Here is a 23039-nt window from a genome sequence, read left to right on the forward strand (position 1 = left end):
CTTGCCTAATTGCTCCAACTAGGACTTCCAATACTTTGTGGAATAAAAGTGGTGAGAGTAGGCATCCTTGTCTTGTTCCTGATCTTGAAGAAAGGCTTTCAGCTTTTCGCCCTTGAGTGTAATGTTAGCTGTGAGTCTGTCATGTATGGCTTTTACCATGTTGAAGTATGTTTCCTCTATACCTGCTTTTTTGAAAGTTTTTATCATAAATGGACATTGAATTTTGTCAGGTGCTTTTTCTGCATCTGCACTATAGGTTTGCCCTGGGGGCAAGCAATATGGAGAATTTCACTGGAGCCCTCATGTTGCTACATGGTGGCTACCGCCCTCCTCTATTTTCTCTCTTTCTAGGTTACTTTCTTTGGTAATCATGAAATATATGCTATCTGAGAGCCTGTTCATCATTTGCCATTGGTACCTATCCATACTAATATTTTTGATGCATACTGAACACCTTGACGTTTTCCTCCTTTTTCAAAAATGTGTATTTATTTTGAGAGAGAGCAAGAAAGTGAACGGTGGAGAGAGAGAATCCCAAGCAGGTCCTGTGCTGTCAGCGCAGAGCCAGATGCAGGGCTGGATCTCACAACCACGTTATCATGACATGAGCCGAAATCAAGAGTAGGACGCTTAACCGACTGAGCCATCCAGGGGCCCCTCCTCCTTTTTTTCTTTAAAGCTGGTATTTCTTAAACCACTCATGAGAGAATCAGCTTGATATAAAATGCAGATTCCCCAGTCCTACCTGGGCCTCCTAAATCATTCTCTGGTGAGGACCAGGATTCTGCAGGGTTTTTCTACAAACTCTTGGGTGATTTTTTATGCCCATTGAGAACCATCACTTTTCTCATTCTTGAAATGAACTGAAGGCAATGCAGACATCTGTTTCTTCCCTGATATGAAACAGGCTTGCCCCATACCCTTCTCTACATTGCTGGTTCTCAACATGTGGTCCAGAGGTTCCCTGGAAATCCACATACTAAGGAGGTCTGGGGTCAAAACTATTTTCATAACAATGCTAAGGCACTATTTAGTTATTTTTTACTACCATTCTCTCATGAGCATACATTGGTGTTCATCCACAATAATCTAAGAAGCCTGGTAAAGTAGTGCTCCCTTTTCTAACTACCCATCTGAATAAGATTAGATTTTCTTCATAACTATACAATAAACTACAAAAATATTCTACAACAAATTGAATGTAGCAGCAGATATAATCCAGTTGTCTTCTATTAAATCAGACATTTAAAAGGTTGCAAAAATTTGGGGGGTATGAAATAGTGTTTTTTCATAAATATGTGCTATTTATACTAAAATATAATGAGGTATTACTGTTATTTTATTTATAACAAAATATAATGGGTTATTACTGCTATTTTAAAATGATTTAATAACCCAAATTTCAATGATGTAAGTTTGTTTTAATTTCTAATATGGAAATATCAACAAACCACACAAATAGATGAGTCCTCAATATTTTTTAAAAGCATAGGGGCGCCTGGGTGGCTCAGTTGGTTAAGCGTCCGACTTTGGCTCAGGTCATGATCTCACGGTCCGGAGTTCGAGCCCCGCATCGGGCTCTGTGCTGACTGCTCAGAGGCTGGAGCCTGTTTCAGATTCTGTGTCTCCCTCTCTCTCTGACCCTCCCCTGTTCATGCTCTGTCTCTCCCTATCTCAAAAATAAATAAACGTTAAAAAAAATTTTTTTTTAAATATATTTTTTTAAAAGCATAAAGAAATCCTGAGACCAAAAATTTTGAGACTTGCTTCCCTATATAATGAATACAACCAGAAAGTAAAGACCACCAATTATTAAATAGATGAGAATGAGAAAGGTACTTAGAGATATTCAAATAAAGTATCTGAATATTTTAATTAAATTTAATAAATATTTATTGAGCAACTACTATGTATAGTTTTTCAGAAACTACACACTTGTTCCCTGAAAAAAATGTGAGTTTGACTTGCTTTAAATTTCTAAAATCAACATTCATGAAAGCAGAGACAAACTGTGCTTGCTATAATATTCTTGTTAGATTCTACGTGACTTTCATATACCTGTAATTATGTACTAGTGTCTTAACCTTTCAACTTACAACTTATTAAACAAAATAGATAACAGCTTTAGATTATTTTATCACTGGTTCCTAAGAATTAGGAATGATTCCATGAAAGGTGCATATGGTGACATTTGTATTCCTTTTCCATTCTGTGACTTTGATTAGTACCTGATAGTCATACCACATAGAAAGTGTTATATCAACTGAGCCAAATTTGATGATTTTTAAATTAAAGCTACTTACCAAAAGTAGATTTTCTATCTGCTATCCATCGTAGGGCCCAATCTGCTTTTTTCTTAACATATGGCATTGTTTCAATTGCATTAAATAAAAATTCCCTGTAAAAACAAAAAAATTAAGAAATTTGTTTTTCTTAATCAGAATAATTTTCATAGTTTAATCATCAATAATAATTGCAACTCGGGGCACCTGGGTGGTTCAGTCAGTTGAGCAACCAACTCTTGACTTCAGCTCAGGTCATGATCCCAGGGTCGAGGGATTAAGCCTTAAAATGAAACTAAAATTCAAATTAGTGGTTTGGATCTGTGCTGATACAAAATTGGCTAAAGTCAATATTCAATTTCTAAAAAGATTATGCTAATAAACAATTTTTTAAATATAATACTCAAAGATGAACTGGTTTTCTACCGGCTTTTTTTTTTTTTTAATGTCTACTTATTTTTGAGATAGAGAGTGTCACCAGGGGAGGGGCAGAGAGAGAGGGGGACAGAGGATCCAAAGCAGGCTCTGCACTGACAGCAGCAAGCCAGACATGGGGCTCAAACTCATGAATTGTGAGATCAACTGACTATGCCACCCAGATGCCCCTATACAAGTTTTTTGTTTTTTTTTTTAAACTCAACACATTATTAAACGATAGAAAACATTTGAATAATCTTTCCCTAACATTTAGTTTTGGAGTAAATTCTGCCTTTTTTTTTTTTTTTTTTTTGAGAGAGGGAGAGAGAGCAAGAGTGCTCATGCAAACAGAGGAGATGGGCAGAAGGAGAGACAGACAGACAGAGAATCCCAAGCAGGCCCTATGCTCAGTGCAGAGCCTGACAGGGGTCTTGATCCCAGGACTCTGAGATCATGACCTGAGCCAAAATCAAGAGTCAGAAGCTCAACCGACTGAGCCACCTGGATGCCCCAGTTCTGCTCTTAACATAAGCAATAGCATAAACCTTTGTAAATAAAATCCCAGTGGTAATACCTTTTCTTGGGATCTCTGATGTACGTGTCTATTAGCAAACTGTACATCTCTGAATGAACATTCTCGATGAGAATTTGAAAGCCATAGAAACAGCGAGCCTCTGGAACCTGAACCTCCTGACTAAAGCGCTCCACCTATGAAAATAAGGGAAACATATATATCCAATTCTGTGGGCTCTCATTAAACATTGCAAGTCAGAATCTGGACATCATAATTATCATTTAAAAATTATGTCATGCCACGAACAGGTTAGACAGAACTTACAGATTATTTTAAGCAGTATTGTTTATCTATCAATCCTCCACAATAAATTAGTTGCATAATGTATTTTTTCAAATTATTTTATGCATATATACAAATGATTCAGACCTATATCTTTTATTATCTATTTTGCTCACTTAATACTATGCACAATTTGCCAAAGCATTAAATATTCTAAAATATTTTTTTAATATGAAATGTATTGTCAAATTGGTTTCCATACAATACCCAGTGCTCATCCCAACGGATGCCCTCCTCAATGCCCATCACCCACTTTCCCCTCCCTCCCACCCCCCATCAACCCTCAGTTTATTCCCAGTTTTTAAGAGTCTCTTATGGTTTGCCTCCCTCCCTCTCTTTTTTTTCCCTTCCCCTCCCCCATGGTCTTCTGTTAAGTTTCTCAGGATCCAGTTGCATCATGTATTCTTAAGCAATTAAATGAATTAATCTATTAAGTAGAGATACTCCATATAGCCAAGTACATCGTAGAACATCAAAAGTAAATACTTTGCTTTGTAAAACTGACCTTAAGTCTTTTTGTTTTCCCCAACAGCTGATAGATTGAACAAAACCCCTTCTAATTCACGATGAAAGTTTGTATCTTTCTAATTCTCTTTAACAAGAAAGCATGCCTCCTGGCCAACCAGAATACAAGTTTAAACAAGGGGAACCAGAATGTAGAGCTCAATTACACAGTTCTAGAAAGGTTATTAAGGTGCAGGCTCTCTATTAAGGTTACTATCTAAGGGTAAAAATCAAACTCAGGCCTATGCATTGTAAGTAGTTTTGATTGGCACAATACGCTTGATTTCATGATATTTTGCTGGTCAAATGGGAGAAATGTATCCTTTTCTCTGACACTTCATCAGAAAAACATTTCTGAGAGTTAAGCTACATCCACTTAATTTCCTAGACATTATTTTTCAGGCTCGGACTGTTTTAACACTATTATCATGATTTAGCTTCTGAATGGAAACAGAAATAAAACAAAAACCTTACCAAATTTTCATTCACAATGCCATCACTGGCTGCAAAAAACGCTAATATGTGAGAGATAAAATACTTCTCATCAGATTTAAGCTTGTTCCAGTGAGGGAGATCCTTTGATAAGTCAACCTGGAAATAAAAAGATTTGCAAGAATTTTAACTTGGTGTTTAATTCTTCTCAAAGTGTTTAGAAAACTAACTTTCATCTCAAAGTTCGGGAGAGACATCTCAGTAGCAATAAAATTTGAAAAAGGAAAAAATGTTAACATAACTGCTATAGACTGAATGTTTGTGTTCCCCCACCAAATTCATATATTTGAAACTAATGCCCAATGTGATGGTATTTGGAGGTGCAGTCTTGGGCGGTGGTTAGGTCATGAGTGGGGAGCTCTCATGAATGAGATTAGTGCCCTTATAAAAAAACTCCCCAGAGAGCTTCCGCACCTCCTCTGCTATGTGAAACACAGAAAGTAAACAGTTATCTCTGAACCAGGGACTGAGACCTCACCAGGTACCAAATCTTCCAGAGACTTGATCTTGGAATTCCCAGCCTCCAGAACTGTGAGAAATAAAATTCTGTTGTTTGTAAGCCATCCAGTCTAATGTATTATTATAGCAACCCAAACCGACAAGACTATTACAAAGGAACACAATAAAAACATTATGAAGGACTCTATATTCTGACTTAGAAACCGGCCAGGATATTCTTTCAAAGTATTAAAATTAGCATAACTATCATCACCACAAAAAAGAAACGGTAGGGGCGCCTGGGTGGCGCAGTCGGTTAATTGTCCGACTTCAGCCAGGTCACGATCTCACGGTCCGTGAGTTCGAGCCCCGCGTCAGGCTCTGGGATGATGGCTCAGAGCCTGGAGCCTGTTTCCGATTCTGTGTCTCCCTCTCTCTCTGCCCCTCCCCCATTCATGCTCTGTCTCTCTCTGTCCCAAAAAAAATAAATAAACGTTGAAAAAAAAATTAAAAAAAAAAAAAAGAAACGGTAATTATTGCACAGGATGCAGGTGTCAGTTAACATATTTTGCAATATATGTGTATCAAATCAGTATGTTGTACACCTTAAACTTACACAATATTTTAGGTAAATTATATCTTAATAAATCTAGGGAGAAAAACAATCTAGTGGCTCTAGAAAAAATGAAGGAAGGGCCAAAGGGGGTAAAGAGATTAAAAACTGATCAAGAAAGAACTGAGGCAGGGACATCTGGGTGGCTCAGTTGGTTAAGCGTCCAACTTCAGCTCAGGTCATGATCTCGCGGTTCATGAGTTTGAGCCCCATGATGGGTTCTGTGCTGGCAGCTCAGAGCCTGGAGCCTGCTTCGGATTCTGTCTCCTTTTCTCTTTCCCCTTCCCCTGCTTGCTCTCTCTCTCTCGAAAATAAACAAACATTTAAAAATTAAAAAAAAAAAAAAAAAAGGAACTGAGGCAGAATAAACTAATGACTTTCAGCTACCATTGCTTTAACATGGTATATAATACTTACTGTAGTGTTAGATTAACTACCTAGTAAGCAATAGTAGCTGCTACTTTACGGGCAGCTAATCTACTTTTATACCCAGAAAGTAATGCCAGGCATGTAACGACCCAGGTTTTAAAGTTATTTACAGGTATGGCTTCCTCTGGGAATAGAAATATTTCTGAAAATGCTTATTAGAACTAGTCCTTGCAGTTAATAGAGGAAGGTACTCTAGAGTTTGATGGACTCTATAATTTAAAATAGGATTTAAATGTACCTTGTAGATATTATTTTGTCTTAGGAAGATCTCTGAAGTATTTTTCACAATAACTTCATAAACATTTGAAATATATAACTGTCCTTTGTCCTCCTTTTATTTATTCTTACGAAGCCCTAATCTCTTTCACCATTCCAAAAAGGATTAATGTTCATTATTTGTGTTCTTTTTTGAAATCCTTTTTCCTGTTACTTTATTCTTTAAATGTTTACTTAGCACCTACAACATGCCAGACACTGTAAAAAGTGTTAAGAGATACAATGCTGTTGTGTGTGTGTGTGTGGTGGTGGGGGGGGGGGGGGGGGATATGTTGTATATATCTTTTAAAACATGCAAGCTAATAACCAGATCCTATTCTCTTAAGAGCTCAACTCAGGATTAACTTAAGGGTACCTTCTTAGTTTTTGTGTATTCTACTCCTGATATTAAATTTTAATACTATAATATGCTCACTCTTAAACATTAAACTTACCCCTTCAAACACTCAACTTCAAATAGTCTTATAAGTTTCACTTATTCTCAATTTCAGTATCTAAATACTGATCCTAAATTACTCGTTATTAGAACTGCCTGGTAGCTTTAAAAGAAAAACCCAAACCCTAGACCTTTTACTTCTGAATCAAGATTTCTGATGATCAGACATATTTAGGAATAATCCTAAACTACAGATAACACAATGACTAAATTGGAACTAACATAATATGTATGAAGGAAAAATATGTGAAACTAAATGTGTCTTACTTCCTTTTAAGAAGGGTATTTAGGGGCAACTGGGTGGCTCAGTCAGTTAAGTGTCTGGCTTCAACCCAGGTCATGATCTTACAATTCATGAGTTCGAGCCCCACGTCAAGCTCTGTGCTGACAGCTCAGAGCCTGGAGCCTGTTTCAGATTCTGTGTCTCCTTCTGTCTCTGCCCCTGCCCCACTCATGCTCTCTCTCTCTCTCTCTCTCTCAAAAATGAAAATAAACTTAAAAAAAATTTTTAATGGGTATTTAAATCTTCCTATAAACTTCCTATAAAATATGTACCAACCTATGTATTTTAATTTTTTAAATTAGTATTTCTTAGTCATAATACAACATGTATTATATTTGCTAAAAGATGCAAGTAATTTTCAAATGAATTCTGAGAAACCCAAGTATCACAAGTAGCTTTTTAACATGACGAGTGAAAAAGCCACCTGTGTACTCCATTTGTTCAGTTAACCATATCTAACAAAACACCTCCTAAAAACGACAGTTAGAAACAATCAGACATGCCAAGCAGTACGACCCAATTTGAAAATACTGGGGTTTTATTTTGTTTCAGATTTTTGCTCTGTATGTTAATTATAATATAACAAAGATGTTAACAATATAACACAGATGGATAAGTGGGTAAAATTAGTGTAATAGAAGCTTCAACAATTCATGCCTTCTGATTTTCCAATGAGGACTGTGAGAAGTTAACCAATGTTCCCGGTTCCACAGCTAGTAAGTGGTAGAGTCAGGATTGGTACCTAAGCAGTTTGGCTCCAGAGCCTGCATTCTTTCTTTTCTTTTTTCTTTTCTTTTCTTTTCTTTTCTTTTTTTTTCTTTTCTTTTTTTTCTTTTTTCTTTCTTTCTTTCTTTCTTTCTTTCTTTCTTTCTTTCTTTTTTTAGAGAGAGAGAGAAGTGAGTGAAGGGCAAAGAGAGAATCCATGGGGGCCAGAGAGAGAGAGAGGGAAAGAGTGAAGAGGGACCCACCCGAAGCGGGGCTCAAGCTCACAGGATGCAGGACTCAAACCCACAAACCATGAGATCATGACCTGAGCTGAAGTCAGACGTTTAACCAACTGAGCCATCTGGGCGCCCCCAGGGCCTCGATTCTTAACAGTGCATGTTTACATGTGTGAAATCAATCTTCTGAAAAATAGACAAATGGATATATTTAGATAGATTTGGTTCTATTTATATAGATAAATACACACGTACACACAGAGCAAGTGTGCAAGTATCATCCATTATATTCAGAGAGGAACATAATGACTATTTGTGTGTTCAAACTATGGAGCAACCACTTACATGACCACCTGTCCTTACCAAACCAGCAAGGATTCTAACTTACTGTTTTCAACTCTTTTTCAAGATGGAAAATGCCCCTAACATACAGCATTCTACAGCCACCCTGTCTGTTGGAGCAGCAGCGCCAGGTTTGATGTGGCTGAAGGCGGGGCCAGACTGGGAGGAGCTCCAGCTGACAGCTCAGAAGGGAGAGCACTGCCTTAGTGGTCAGATTCCCTGGCACAGCTCTTTCTGCACAACAGGTAAGTCTCTCAATGGAAAGCAGGGTCTCCAAGGCTTTCACCGCCATTTTTTGGCTGTGATGAATTTTTTTTATTCTGCTGGCCATAAATAGAGACTAGATTTATTTGGTCATAGCAAATCAAAAGTCTCTTTAAAAATAGAAAATGTTTAGGGCACCTGGGTGGCTTAGTCCGTTAAGCGTCTGACTCTTGATTTTGCCTCCTGTCATTATCCCAGGGTCGTGGGATAGAGCCTCAGGTTGGGCTCTGTGCTGGGCGTGGAGCCTGCTTAAAATTTTCTCTCTCTCTCTCTCTCTCTTTCTCTCTCTCTCTCTCTCTCTCTCTGTGTGTGTGTGTGTGTGTGTGTGTGTGTGTGTGTGTGTCTTTCTCCTCTGCCACCCCCTCCCCCCCTGATGTTCTCTCTCAAATAAAAATAAAATAATTAATTAAAAAAATAGAAAATGTTCTAAAATATATTGAAAGTAAAAGCCTGGGAGACTGAGGCCACTTTTGCAGCAGGAATCATGTTTACAGGCATAGACGGCAGTCTAAACATAAAACATTGGAGAACACTGTTATTTAGTTTCATCAATTTCAAACATTATCTTATTTTTTTTTTCAACGTTTATTTATTTGTGGGACAGAGAGAGACAGAGCATGAACAGGGGAGGGGCAGAGAGAGAGGGAGACACAGAATCAGAAACAGGCTCCAGGCTCTGAGCCATCAGCCCAGAGCCCGACACGGGGCTCGAACTCACAGACCGCGAGATCGTGACCTGGCTGAAGTCGGACGCTTAACCGACTGCGCCACCCAGGCGCCCCTCAAACATTATCTTAAACAACTGATCTTATCCAACGTATCTTACAATATAAGTTAACATTTTTCAACGTCCTATGACAGAAGATATGAACACTGCACTAGAATATGACTGCTGTCAAAGGTAATGCCACTTACCTCTTCTGCTGTCCAGAAGGATGCCTGTGCCTTTTTATACATTTTCCAAATGTCAGGGTACTGGATTGGAAAGATGACAAATCGGCGAGAACTCTTTCGTAGGAGTGGCTCTTCATTTGACTTCACTTCATTTTCATTGGAATCTGAAGACAACCTCTTTGGAAAATAAAATACACACACACATTCTGTGTAGACATTACCTCTTTATACATATCTAAACACCAATTTGGGGGAATTAAACAGACAGCACAGGTTGAGGAGTCCGTCTGCCTGGGCTGAATCCTTGCTGTTATCTGGTACCTGGTTAATAGTGTTTGGTTAGTTCTGTGACCATCGAAAGTTGCTTAACTTCTCTGAGCCTTGGTTTTTTCCTTATCAGTAAAATAACACTTAACTCGCAGGTTAATCTTAATGGTTAAAAGTGCTTTAAACCAACCCTGGTGCATAAGGAGCACTCAGCAAAATTGTCATTATTGCTACTTTAAGGATAAGCACAAAACTAGATCCCTAAGTGTCATGGTGGGCAAATCTCTAAGTCTGTGCACAAAATGTCCCTTCAGTGTCTTTCTCAGAGATAGGATGCTGGCATGAATAGGCTACTATTATAAGCTACTTTCTTATTTTAATGGGTTTTTTTTCCTAATCTGAACTGAAATATTAGAATACTTAACTGAAAACTCCTTACCAACAATTTATCAACTTTTGCTCATCTGAACCTTCCCATTTACCAATTGGTTATTACTATTTGCTTGTTAACATTACTACAGATGGTCTTACTGTGGGCTGGCTCAAAGCGTTGTAGAATTGAGTGAGAAGCACACACCTATATACATACAACCTGGAAATGATGGCATTCCGAGGGGACAGTGCCAGGTTTTTGTTTTTGTTTGTTTTTGTTTTTTTAACAGTCAGCAAGAGTATCAGAAGAGTTGTGCCTTGCATGAGAATGAATATATACAAAGTACATACAAATGGGCTAAAAAATAGATAAATCAAGATTATTGGGATACATCTCTATTCCAGACTCCTAATTCAAACTCTTTTTCTCCAGTGCCAGGCCCATCATGTTCCTTCATCCTTTTCATTGCTTCCACCAACCACAACTCTCCGAAGCAAGTGTACTCTCACAGATGAAACTAAAGCAAAGCAAGATGAGAAAAAGGCTCAAAATTGAAGCCTGAGGCTATCCCAATACAGGTAGGGCTTATACACTGCACACATACTGCCACTATAGTATATATAGACTCATATTTTGTTTTTTTTTGTTTTTTATGCTCTTATTTTTTAGACTGTCTTATTTCATAACTGCTTATTTGAAGGTGTAGGCTTCCCCAGATAAAGCACTTGAGCCCTGGGGAGTAGAAAGCAGTTTTTATTTATTGTGGTGTTCCCAGAGTACTGTGTCAAGCATAACATCAATACACATTAGCTAAGTAAGTGAAGGGGCTGCTAATTTCTCTTTATCCTGTACTCAAATCACTGGATACCTTTAGAATTCAATTTAACATAAGACCACAATACATCAGTGAGATACCCTAACAACCACTCAAATCAAGCCTTTTCCGAGTACTCCCACATTTCCTTCCCCCCAGGCCCCTAAAGGGGGGATTTGGTCCCCCACACGGCACATAGTTCACTGTAATTTAATTCCTTATTATTCGTCTGTAGTCTCCTCTAGACTAGGCTTCTCGAGAGTAAAAACTAACTTTACTCTTGTGGAATCCCTAGAACCTAGCACAGTACCTGGGATTTAGTTGATATTCATTCCCCAAATATTCAAGCAAATTTTTAAAATGGAAGTCGTTTTTTGTTTGTGTCGCTTTTATATATTTTGTCACTGGGGTACAGGTATATATTTGGAGCTGGAATTCTTTACCTTCAGTGTATTTGCTATGTGAACCATCATAAGCAGTAACCGTGTAGCAGCTAAGCACTCTGGCCCTGAAAGTTTTTAAATGCTGATTAATTGATCAATGTCAGAATCTTTGAAAACGGCAGAAGACTAGCACCTTTAAATTGGAATGAAAGTCACTTTTGAACATATATTCTTCCTGTTCCGTTCTGATAATTTGTGAACTGTTAAGAGAAGTAGTTGGATTAGGAAGGCATTATGAAAGAGTTTGCAGTATGAAGAGAGGAGGGTTTAATCAACATAAACCTCTGAATTGGACTAGAAATGACACATTACTTATTTCCATGATCCTTAAAAAAACCCACACACACTTTAATACAATGTCAGGAAGGGCATACATCCCAGAGGTCTAGGTTTTCTAGAATATCCTCTATGGACCTAAGAATTTTACAAGAGAAAGCAATGTGAAAAAAAGTCACGATGGCATGTACTTTCTAAATCTAGACCTTACCGTATGTGTGGGACAATAGAAGGAGAAGAAACCAGAAAAAAAAAAGCAGAGAACACTTCCCGATGACTTTCTCAATACGTTCTAAAGAACTCTGGGTCCCTCTAATGTCACAGATGCTAGATTAAAATTTCATTATGAAATATTTTTTACTACAATTTTAACAGGTTAAAACACAACAGATGGTCTGTATATACAGAAAGAATGCCACGAATGCATGCACTTGTGTTTCCAGGTTGTCATTTTTCTTTCCTTTTTTGGGCGGGGAGGGGGAGAGACCTCAGATAAAAGTTTCTCTAGCCATCTCTGATTAACTAAAGAACACATGAGATTAAGAGACGGGCAGTTTAAAAAAACAACAAAAACAAACAAACAGAATCTGTAATCATTTGTATTTGTTTTTCAGGAGTGAACCTAGATTTTTTTCAAAACCAAACAAAAAGGATAAAACAATAGTACAATAATAATAATAAAACAGTAGAAGCCCTTTTATGCAAAGTGATCCAAACTGGCAGTTAGAAATTGGCTAAAGGAAGGAATCATAAGAAAATGATATATGCCTTAAAGTATTTAACTTAAAACATGTAATTTACATTTACTTACTCATTTTCTGCTATAAAGTCAAAGCTTTTTGTTGTTGTCAATTTGGCTCACTGATTGGACTCCCAAGTCTTTCTGACATAAACATGATATAACACATCATTTACACTTTCTAGTTTTAACATACTTAAGGTGGAACACTGAGTGCAGAGTCCTTATCTCTTGTAGGATTCCCTCCCAATCTTTTTATACTTGTCTTGTTTACATCTCTTCTACAGAATTTGTTTTTAATGAGTCATCTTCACTGAGTTCTCCATAGCTTCCAATTTAAGTTTTCACAGAAACAACTTCCTTCTCATTCTCATAGTTTACACATTTAATTAAATTATAATAATTACAATGCAAATCCAATAGGTATTATAAATGAGATTGGAAACAAGACAACTGATTTGGTAAGGTATAACTCAGCCAGTGGGAACAGAAGTATGTGGGTGCATCAGAGAAGAATCTACTACTCTTACATTCTAAAGCCAGTGGCTGTCCACTTATTTTATAGGGTTGGTAAATCCACAAGACTGACTAGTAGTAAATTGATTAAGAAAACTTTGATAAGGGGCCCCTGGGTGGCTCAGTTGGTTGAGCATCCGACTTCGGCTCGGGTCATGATCTCACATGTGGTTTGTGAGTTTGAGCCCTGCATTGGGCTTTCTGCTGTCAACACAGAGCCTGCTTCAGATCCTCTGTCTCCCTCTCTCTCTGCCCCTCTCCTGCTTGCCTGTGATCTCTCTCTAAAATAAATAAAAACTTAAAAAAAAAAAAACCACACAACTTGTGATAAATATGCAAAGAAATTGTTTGCTAAGTTTGATATAAATCTTCACTTACCATCTGTACCCCAATTCAAAATGATGGGTTCATCAAAACAGCCTCACTATTCTATTAATTGATTTTATAAGTAATGTTCTATACATTAACTTAAGTAAAATTATACTAATAAAACAAAGGTGGATTTTATCTATTAGTGTTGGGCTTACAATTTTGTTTGGAAAATACGGTCAGGTATTAAAGCCATGGGAAGAGGGCTGTCAGTGTAAATATACATGAATTTTGCCACAGTGGTTTTTCTATAGTCATTTTGATACAACTGTTTTGACACTTTCTTTTTTACCTCAAAGTCATCATTCTGCTGAAATGAAACAAGCAAAAAATTTTAACTTTTCACTTTTAAAATATATACTTTGTCTCTAAGCTTTATCTGAAGTTAAGGTAGGTATGTATTTTGCATGTTAAATGGCTATTAAGATGCTGGTTTTCTTTTTTTTTTTAATTTTTTTTTTCAACGTTTATTTTATTTTTGGGACAGAGAGAGACAGAGCATGAACGGGGGAGGGGCAGAGAGAGGGAGACACAGAATCTGAAACAGGCTCCAGGCTCCGAGCCATCAGCCCAGAGCCCGACGCGGGGCTCGAACTCACGGACCGCGAGATCGTGACCTGGCTGAAGTCGGACGCCCAACCGACTGCACCACCCAGGCGCCCCTAAGATGCTGGTTTTCAAAAAATGTTGAAAGTGTTCTGTTTTGATATATAACACTTTAGCATCTGGCCTCTATCACATAGACTATTAGGAGACTTAGAAAGTTTCTAAATCCTTTTTTTTTTTTTTTTAATGTTTACTTATTGTTGGGGTGGGGAGGGGCAGAGAAAGAGGAAGACACAAAATCTGAAGCAGCCTCCAGGCTCTGAGCTGTTAGCACAGAGCCTGACGTGGGGCTTGAACTCAAGAACCGTGAGATCATGACCTGAGCCAAAGTCAGACGCTCAACTGACTAAGCCACCCAGGTGTCCCAAGACTTAGAAAGTTTTTAATTAGACAAGAGACATAATCAGGTCTGTCTTTTAAGATCACTTTTCCAGAAATGTGGTCATATTAGAAGAGAAATTGCAGGTGGAGAGAACAATTTAAAGATTATTACCCTACCCATATCCTGCCTGAACTAGGGTACCAGCAGTGGAAACAAAAGAAGACTGCTTTAAGAGACAGTCAGTGGGAATGCAAGCTGGTGTAGCCACTCTGGAAAACAGTATGGAGGTTCCTCAAAAAACTAAAAATAGAACTACCCTACAACCCAGCCATTGCACTACCAGGCATTTATCCAAGGGATACAGGTGTGCTGTTTTGAAGGGACACGTGCACCCCCATGTTTACAGCAGCACTATCAACAATAGCCAAAGTATTGTAAGAGCCCAAATGTCCATCGATGGATGAATGGATAAAGAAGGTGTGGTATATACATACAATGGAGTATTACTCGGCAATCAAAAAGAATGAAATCTTGCCATTTGCAACTATGTGGATGGAACTGGAGGGTATTATGCTAAGTGAAATTAGTCAGAGAAAGACAAAAATCCTAAGACTTCACTCATATGAGGACTTTAAGAGAAAAAACAGATGAACATAAGGGAAGGGAAACAAAAATAATATAAAAACAGGGAGGGGGGACAAAACAGAAGAGACTCACAAATATGGAGAACAAACTGAGGGTTACTGGAGGGGTTGTGGGAGGGGGGATGGGCTAAATGGGTAAGGGGCCCTAAGGAATCTACTCCTGAAATCATTGTTGCACTATATGCTAATTTGGATGTAATTTTAAAAAATAAAAAATAAAATTAAAAAACAAACAAAAGAGACAGTCAGAAGTAGAATTAATCATTCTTGTTAAAATTTTGGATTTTAGGTTACAGGATAAGGAAGAGTTGAAGATGCCCTTGATGGGTCCAGCAACTGGATGATCATAACAAGAAATGAGAGACAGAGAAAGTGTTCAGCATCTGGAGAATAACTGAATAAATCAGACAAAAACTCTTGCTTCTCACATTAGATGTTTAACAAAAGCTTAATTTGAATGAACTCCCCCACAGACCCGAGCCATAACAACAATAAAGAGTTACAAACGCAATAGTTTTTAAAAGGTCAACTTGGTCAATAAAAAACATAATTTGTTCAATTTGAAGATATCCAGAAGGCAACTAAAAATATAACACTGCGGCAGAGGAGTGGTGGTGACCTATCCCATTAGTAGTCACCAAAGGGATTATCCTGGGAGAACATCTAGAGAAGCAGCATGGCTGAGGAACTGCCTAGAAAACGCAGACATTGAAAGGACAGATGGAAGAGGAGCCAGCTGGGATTAAAAGTGGCTGAGACGAATGTAGGACAATCAAACGCAAAGAAGTGATCTGATTTGGCTAAAGCCATGCTCTGTCAACAGATGAAACAGAGAACTCTAAAGGATCCACACTCTGGATATCAATCAGGTTAAGAGGTTAGGAATTAATTGTGTGGGCCAAAGATTTTCGAACATCTGGGGGACTGAGAGGTTCATATTCCAACTCTCACCACTTGCTCTCTAGCCCCCAGGGACTGGCATTCATTGTGGGGCAGTTTGAAAATCATTCCTGTGGGTGGTCATGGAGAGTTTCTGAATATAAATTAACATGAATAGGAGTGGCATGAGGAGGATTCATTGGATACCTATGTGCAGAATGAGCTGGAAAAGAAAAAAAAAAAACCCTAGATGTTGGTAGCAACTATGGTATTGATCTCAAAGGTGCAAATGGCAGCCTGAGTTAAGATGTGGTGGTTAGCATGAAAAAGCTGCTTATAAGGGCTTTGCCAGCCTAAGGGATTGGCCATTTTTGATGCGAATCGGGACCCTCTCAAGAATTTTTACTTGGGAGGAGTGACATAGAGGCACTGGTTTAGTGAAGGATTAATTTAGTAATGGTTAAAAAAAAAAAAAAGGATTAAACAGTGGGTAAGTCTGAAGGTAGACAATTTGTTGTAGCTGCACAGGTATGAAGTGATAAAACCCTGAAATAAAGTTCCACACGGGCATTCCTTGGCAACATTCTATGGTCTCATCCAGAATGGTGACCCTAGATCCTGCCTGCCTTAGTTTCTGGTCACTTCATCACAACAGGACATGCCAGGGCAGATTCCCCAGCTAGTCCTCACCATTCACCATTCACCATTCCTCACCTCTAGGCTGGCATGCCTGCCTTAGTTTCTGGTCACTTCATCACAACAGGACATGCCAGGGCAGATTCCCCAGCTAGTCCTCACCATTCACTGGTCTAGGCTGGCATGCTATCAGGCCCCTCCCTCCCAAACAGCCCCAATCCCACCACTTTCACTTGTTTGCCTTGGCCTGGAGAAGATTGAGTGAAGACAACTATTTGGATGCTGATGTAGTCATATACTATTTGTATTTGCCCAGGTGTCACTTTCATTTTCATTTTTCTATTCCCACCAGATCTGACAAAACAGAATACTGGCCCACAAGCAAGAACTTGGTTTTAAGCCCTGCTCCACTGTTCAGTCATATGGTCCTGGGTATGTCATTTACCTTTTCTGGCCTAAACTTTCTTACCTTGAAAACAGTACTATCAATTGGATTAATGATAGTTCACTTTGAGAAATTGATGAAAGCCAAGGACCTCTTTCTCAGGAGATTCATATATGCACATACAAAATCTATAAACTCCAGGAGATTGATTCATAAACCCCCTGCAAGCCCATCTATGAATGCTTTAAGGCAGTGTTTCTTAAAATACGTGAACCAGAATCACCTGAAGTACTTGTTAAAAATGCAGGCCCAAATCCATCCTAAGAGATTTAGATTTACTGTGTCTGGAATGTAGGCCCTGTAATTTATACTTTTTACAACTCCAGTTGATTCTAATGCAGGTGGCCCATGCTACACCATCATATCTAGAGAAACAGAGTGCTTAAGGCATCCCGGCATCTCAAGTTAAAAACTTTTGGACCAGATGCTCACTAGAATTCATTCCAGAGCTAAAGTTCTGCTTCTGTCTTTGTGGGCCTGTGTCATTGAGAAAGGGATAATAAACAAAAGTTAACTTCTAGGTCTTAAGTCTGAATCATTGCTGGTGCCATTAGCACAAAAAGAAAACTCTGAATTGTCCTTTTGGAGTGGGGATATTGGTACTCAATGTATTTGTTTCAAAGGGACAAGAAAGAGTTTAAGGAATATTTACAAGTTGTGAATTAGTTACTAAGTGTTTACAAAATCAAAATCAAATAAAATAAAACCCCAAATCTGGACTCTACAACTTTCTAAAGAAATGTAGGGCGAAGTATGAGTCTCTGTAAGCTGAAACTTGAAGATACCACACACAGCAACAGGTTCAAGATAAATGCAAAAAGTATTTCTCTTGGACACAAACGGTTTACAAGTATTTGTAAAGTAACAGGGTACAAAAATTATAAAGCAACAATTTTAACTACCCTACAACAGTCTAATAAATTGATTTACTGTTATTATGTACTTTTATTATAGAAGCAGAAGATAAACATGTTAACTTAGGTTTTGTGAGGCACCCACAATTTCCCTGGCACTTTGCATAAAGCCTTTTACTTAATCCTCTGTGAGAGAAGTATCACTTCCACTGTATAAATGGAAACTGACACCTCATAGAGTCACAGCTAGTTAAGTGGCCCAGTCTGAGCAAATCTGGCCTCCTAACCTGAGGTTTTTCATTGTGAGGATTTCGCGTCGCCCTTCTACCTATCATCATCACCCCATCCACCTGTGTCAATTTCTGTCTGCGTCCTCCCACTCCTTTTAACCATCCCAGAGATGGGATGCATTTCTCCAGGAGATCTACCTGTCTTCGTTCCTTGCCTGGGTTTCCTTAGCCAGAGCTCCAGACATGCAAGGATTGGGGGGAGGGGCTCCTCGGCCTGGCCTGAAACCTCAGAGCGTTGCCCTTGGCTGGCTCCGGAGCAGAGCGGCGGAGCAGAAACCCGGCTCCCTCTTCACTCCTCCCCTGGGACGGCCTCCCGGGCACTCACAACCACGAAACCAGGCTGCGGCGAGGGCTCGCGGCCGGGCCTGCACCGGATTGCCGACCACAATGGGTAAAATTTCCTACAGCTGTCCTGCACCTTGCAGGTCCCCGCTGCAATTTGCAACCTAAAGGCCAGGCGTGACTGCGGGGCGGGACAGGGAACGGCAGCAACATTTACCTCACCCAGCTCGGGCCTGGACGCTTCCGGCCTTTCCGGGTCACCCATCGCGCAGATTCCGCCAGAGCTACGGGAGCTGAAGGAACCAAGAGCAGCGGACCACCTCCAACTCTGACAGGACCCAGGTGGCCCACTGGCCCACTGAGTCCGCCCCGCCTCCTGTTGCACAGACCCCTCCCACTCCCGTCGGCTCCGCTTTCTCGCCGGCCGATTGAACAACTCCCCCTGCACGCGCCTGGCCCGGCCTCCCGGCCGCAGGGACCCGCCTACTCCGGCCGGCCCCGCCTCTCGCTTGCGGCCTGCGGACATCTCTCGGCCTCGACCAACCCCGCACCAACCGTTGCGCGGACCCCGCCTCCCGCCTGCCCAGTGAGGGACTCCCAGCGCCTGCCGTCCCCGCCTCCCCCGTCTCGAGGCCCCGCCCGCTCCAGGAGGCCCCGCCCACCGACCTCCCGGCTCCGCCTCCCGCCGGCCCCCAGCAGAACCAGCCCGGAACCCGCGGGCCTCGCCTACTCGCTCGCGGCGTGAGGGATTCGGCCTGCGGCTTTCGGCCCCGCCCGCCTGGCGGGGTCCGGGCTCTACTCCCCGGTCCCGGAGGTGCCCGGACGCGCCTGGTTACCTCTCCCGGTCCGGATTCTCCAGCTAGCTCTCGCCTTGCCTCAGAAACACGGTATGTCGCGCTAAGTCGGCCTGTCCTGAGAGACTGCCGGGGGGGTGGGGTGGGGGGGCGGTAAGACCACTCGCTGGAGGAGGTGAGGAGCAAACGCTATTCGTATGTGAAGCGGTGTTGGGCAAAGCCACACTATTGGCTTAAAAAGAAAACCGCACCGTTAAAAAATTAACGAGGAGGAAGGGCTGTCTTGTTTCGTATTTCGGCAACCGAAAAGAAGCGGTTGAGGGAAAAGTGTGTTTGTGGATGGGGTAGGTGGGGCGTGAGAGTGAGGAGGAGGAGGAGGAAAAGGACTCAATTCGGGGAGACGTGGTGGAAGTCCTGGGAAATTGTTTCAACAAACTGAGCGTTTGGAAGCGGCTGTTGGGCTCTCACCAAGGGGGCGTTATGCTGAGCGCGTTGGTGAGGCAGTCCCTTGCTCTTCGGGACCTCGGCGTGAGGCGGGTACAGCCGTGCCCCTCCTCCTGCAGATGCAGCCGCGCGGCCTTCGGAGACCTCACTGGGGTTGATTAACTAGAGAGCGGCGGGCTGCCCCGCCTCCCTGAGTGATCTCTTCAAGGCTGAGAAGTTGAAGTAGTGGGGAGACGAGGTTCCCCCTCCCCGGGGCGTGGGCGGCAGGCGCTGTGCTGACAGCCACGACAGTGTGATTGAAGGACTCCTGCCCATCTCTCAGGGGGACGGATCTGAGAACTACGACCGAAAGAAAGCATGGTTTGGTCTAGCAAATAAAGGCGAGGTGAAAAGAGATGAAGTAGCTTGAAGCTGACATGTGGAGGGAGCCTTGAACCACAAACAACATGCGCCTGTTCTGTGGATAGCCATGTGGAGTATGGTAGATGGGATAGAAGATGAAGCTTGGAAAATGCCTCACAGCTCGCCCTTTCTTTCTTTCTTTCTTTCTTTCTTTCTTTCTTTCTTTCTTTCTTTCATGTTTACTATTTGTTTTTGAAAGAGAGAGCATGAGCTGGGAAGGGGCAGAGAGAGGGAGACTCAGAATCTGAGGCAGGCTCCAGGCTCTGAGCTGTCAGCACAGAGCCTGATGTGGGGCTTGAACCCACAAACCGTGAGATCATGCCCTGAGCCAGTCAGAAGCTTAAGGGACTGAGCCACCCCGGACAGCTCTTTCTAAAACTTGCCCTAGAGTCGGGGATGAGGGGTATCCTTTTTCAGGCAATTACTAGGGGTCAGGCGCTAAGGAAAAGTTTTTACATATGTTGACTTTAAATAATAGCTAAATTTTGTGAGGCACCCCCGAGTCTTAAGGAGCTCAGATAATTTCTCATTGGCCATATGGCAAATAAATTAAGACCAAGGATTCTATCATTTAATTAAGGTTATCAAACAATATGTCTACTTTAGGTCAGTCATCGTATTTGCTATTGAAGATACAAAAATGAATGAGCTTAGTGAAAAAGAAAGTGGATCCTGGAGCTATATCATCGTGGGCATGAGTTCTAGCTCCCCCACTTATTAGCTGTGCTACCTTGGACAAGTTACTTAGCCTCTGTGAGACTCAGTGTCCTCACCTGTAGGATAAGAGTAATAATTCCTTCCTAATAAGATTGTTGTGTGAATTTAATAATACTTCACTGGTAAAGCTCTTCATGGGGTGGGAAATTACAGTGGTAGCTTCCAAGCACACTTATGCTACTAATCAGGCCATCCTAGAGGTCATGGAACAGAAAGGTTGAGGTCAAACTGAATTGCTTGAATTACACAGTTTATGAATTTAAAACCTACATCAAGGGGAAAGAGACGAGGTAGCTAACCTATTTAAAACAGGGTATGGGGAAGGGAAGGAGTGGAAGGAAAGACCTTACCATCCAAATCTGAATGTTCCTCAATGTTCATATATCCTGGCCTTGCTGCATCAGCTTTCCTGACGGGTGGTGAAGTTATTAAGAACAGAGTTAAGGATTAGGAAGGGATCTCAACAGACAGAAGATGAAGTCAACACATGCTCTTTTGGAAAGATGCAGGAGCAGGTAGGCCTGCTCACAGGTGTAACTTGCCATAAATTAACCTGCTGATCAGCTGAGTTTTATCTGTGTTTCTTGGGAAGAGCCCTTGTGGAGCCAAAATTGATGTCACCAATTGGTGGCTGATTTAGGGATTAGATAGTTGTCAATCTAGAAGTGACATGATCTTTACCTTGTGAATATTTAAGATCTACTTACTCCTTCCAGCCATTTCTTTAAAAAAATTTTTTTTAACATTTGTATTTATTTTTGAGAGAGAGACAGACAACACATGAGCAGGGGAGGGGCAGAGAGAGAGGGAGACACAGAAGCAGGCTCCAGGCTCTGAGCTGTCAGCACAGAGCCTGATGAGGGCCTGGAACCCATGAACTGTGAGATCATGACCTGAGCTGAAATCGGATACTTAACCGACTGAGCCACTCAGGCGCCCTTCCTTCCAGCCATTTCTGTCTGTGACATTCATTTCTTCCATTATTTTTTATCTATGTTCAACATATTTTGTCTGTAACATGCCTCATAGGTTAAAAACATATTTACTATTTATCCTTTTAAAAAATCTTTTTAATTTATTTTGAAAGAGTGAATGAGCAGGGTAGGGGCAGAGAGGGGGACAGAGAGAATCACAAGCAGTCTCAACACTGTCAGTGTAGAGCCTGGGCTTAATCTCAGGAACCATGAGATCACGACAAGAGCCAAAATGAAGAGTCAGACACAACCAACTGAGCCACCCAGGCACCCCTCTACTGTTTATACTTAACATATCTTATGAATCTTCTTATGTTTTACAAGCCAGTTGCTCCCACACTTAGTTTCTTTCAATTTTTACAGCAGACTTGAATAATCTTAATATAGCAAAAACACATTATAGTGCCTTTAACAATGCCTGGTGCATAATAGGCAGTATGTATTAGTTTCTCTAAAGATGTTTAGAATTAACAGGGCAGATATAAAATGTATAACTGAAAGATGTCTGGGAATAAGGATTCTACATCTTCATATAGCCTCTGTGGCATATTTTCGAGGAATACCCACAACAGTGTTTTTTTATCCCACATGCTGTTGCGAAACTTTGATACCCCTCCCATTAAAAGGTGGAGTCTAATTCCTCTTCTGTGGTCTACATGTTTGTGTCCCCCAAAATCCATATGTTGAAAACCTAATGTCCAAGTTAATGTTTTTAGGAGGTAGGATCTTTGGGAGGTGATTAATTAGATCATGAGAGTGGAGTTTTCATGAATGGAATTAGTGCCCTTAGATTGTTTTGGTTTTTTGTTTGTGTCTGTGGGTTTTTTTTGTTTGCTTTTGGTTTTGGTTTTCGCTATCGAGTTATAGGACTTCTTTGTATATTTTGGATATTAGTCCCTTAAAAAGGATATGATTGCAAATATTTTCTCTCATCCAGTAGGTTGCCTTTTCATTTTGTTGTTGGATTCCTTTGCTCTGCAGAAGCTTTTTAGCTTATTTGAGAGTTTGTTGCTTTTGCTTTTGGTGTCAGATCCAAAAAAAATCATCACTAAGACTGGTGTTAAGGACCTTTACCACTTATGTTTTCTTCTAGAGTTACATGGTTTCAGGTCTTATGTTCAAGTCTTTAATCCATTTTAAGTTAATTTTTTGTGTATGCTGTAAGATAGTGGACCAGTGTCATTCACTTGCATGTGGCTGTCCAGGTGTGCTAACACCATTTATTGGAGTGACTGTCCTTTCCCCGTTGTATATTCTTGGATCTTTTGCTATAAATTTATTGACCATATATGCATAGGTTTATTTCTGGGCTTTCTAGTCTTTCCATTGATCTATGTATCTGTTTTTATGTGAATAACATACTGTTTTGATTATTTACAGCTTTGTAATTTAGTTTGAAATCAGGGAATGTGATGCCTCCAGTTTTGTTCTTTCTCAAGATTGCTTTGACTATTTAAGGCCTTTGTAGCTCCATACAAATTTTAGG

At 40.5% G+C, this 23039-nt stretch overlaps 1 protein-coding gene across 2 annotated transcripts in view; it reads right to left on the reverse strand.

Moving 5' to 3' along the window:
- Positions 1 to 18765, reverse strand: part of RRM2B (ribonucleotide reductase regulatory TP53 inducible subunit M2B) — a 33824-nt gene extending 15059 nt beyond the window's left edge. Inside the window, exons 1-6 of one of the 2 annotated variants that reach the window (XM_047842412.1) lie at positions 18710 to 18765; positions 18440 to 18515; positions 9489 to 9644; positions 4534 to 4650; positions 3274 to 3407; positions 2304 to 2398 (exon numbers count right to left, since the gene is read on the reverse strand). In XM_047842412.1, coding sequence (XP_047698368.1) covers positions 2304 to 2398; positions 3274 to 3407; positions 4534 to 4650; positions 9489 to 9644; positions 18440 to 18487 — 550 coding nt within the window. In that variant the 5' untranslated portion in view covers positions 18488 to 18515; positions 18710 to 18765. Of the gene's footprint in view, positions 1 to 2303; positions 2399 to 3273; positions 3408 to 4533; positions 4651 to 9488; positions 9645 to 18439; positions 18636 to 18709 lie in introns of those variants that run through there. The other variant, XM_047842413.1, reaches the window with a different exon arrangement.
- Between the last annotated feature and the right edge of the window lie 4274 nt (positions 18766 to 23039).

Source organism: Prionailurus viverrinus, chromosome F2 (assembly GCF_022837055.1).
Source record: "Prionailurus viverrinus isolate Anna chromosome F2, UM_Priviv_1.0, whole genome shotgun sequence".
Taxonomy (NCBI): domain Eukaryota; kingdom Metazoa; phylum Chordata; class Mammalia; order Carnivora; family Felidae; genus Prionailurus; species Prionailurus viverrinus.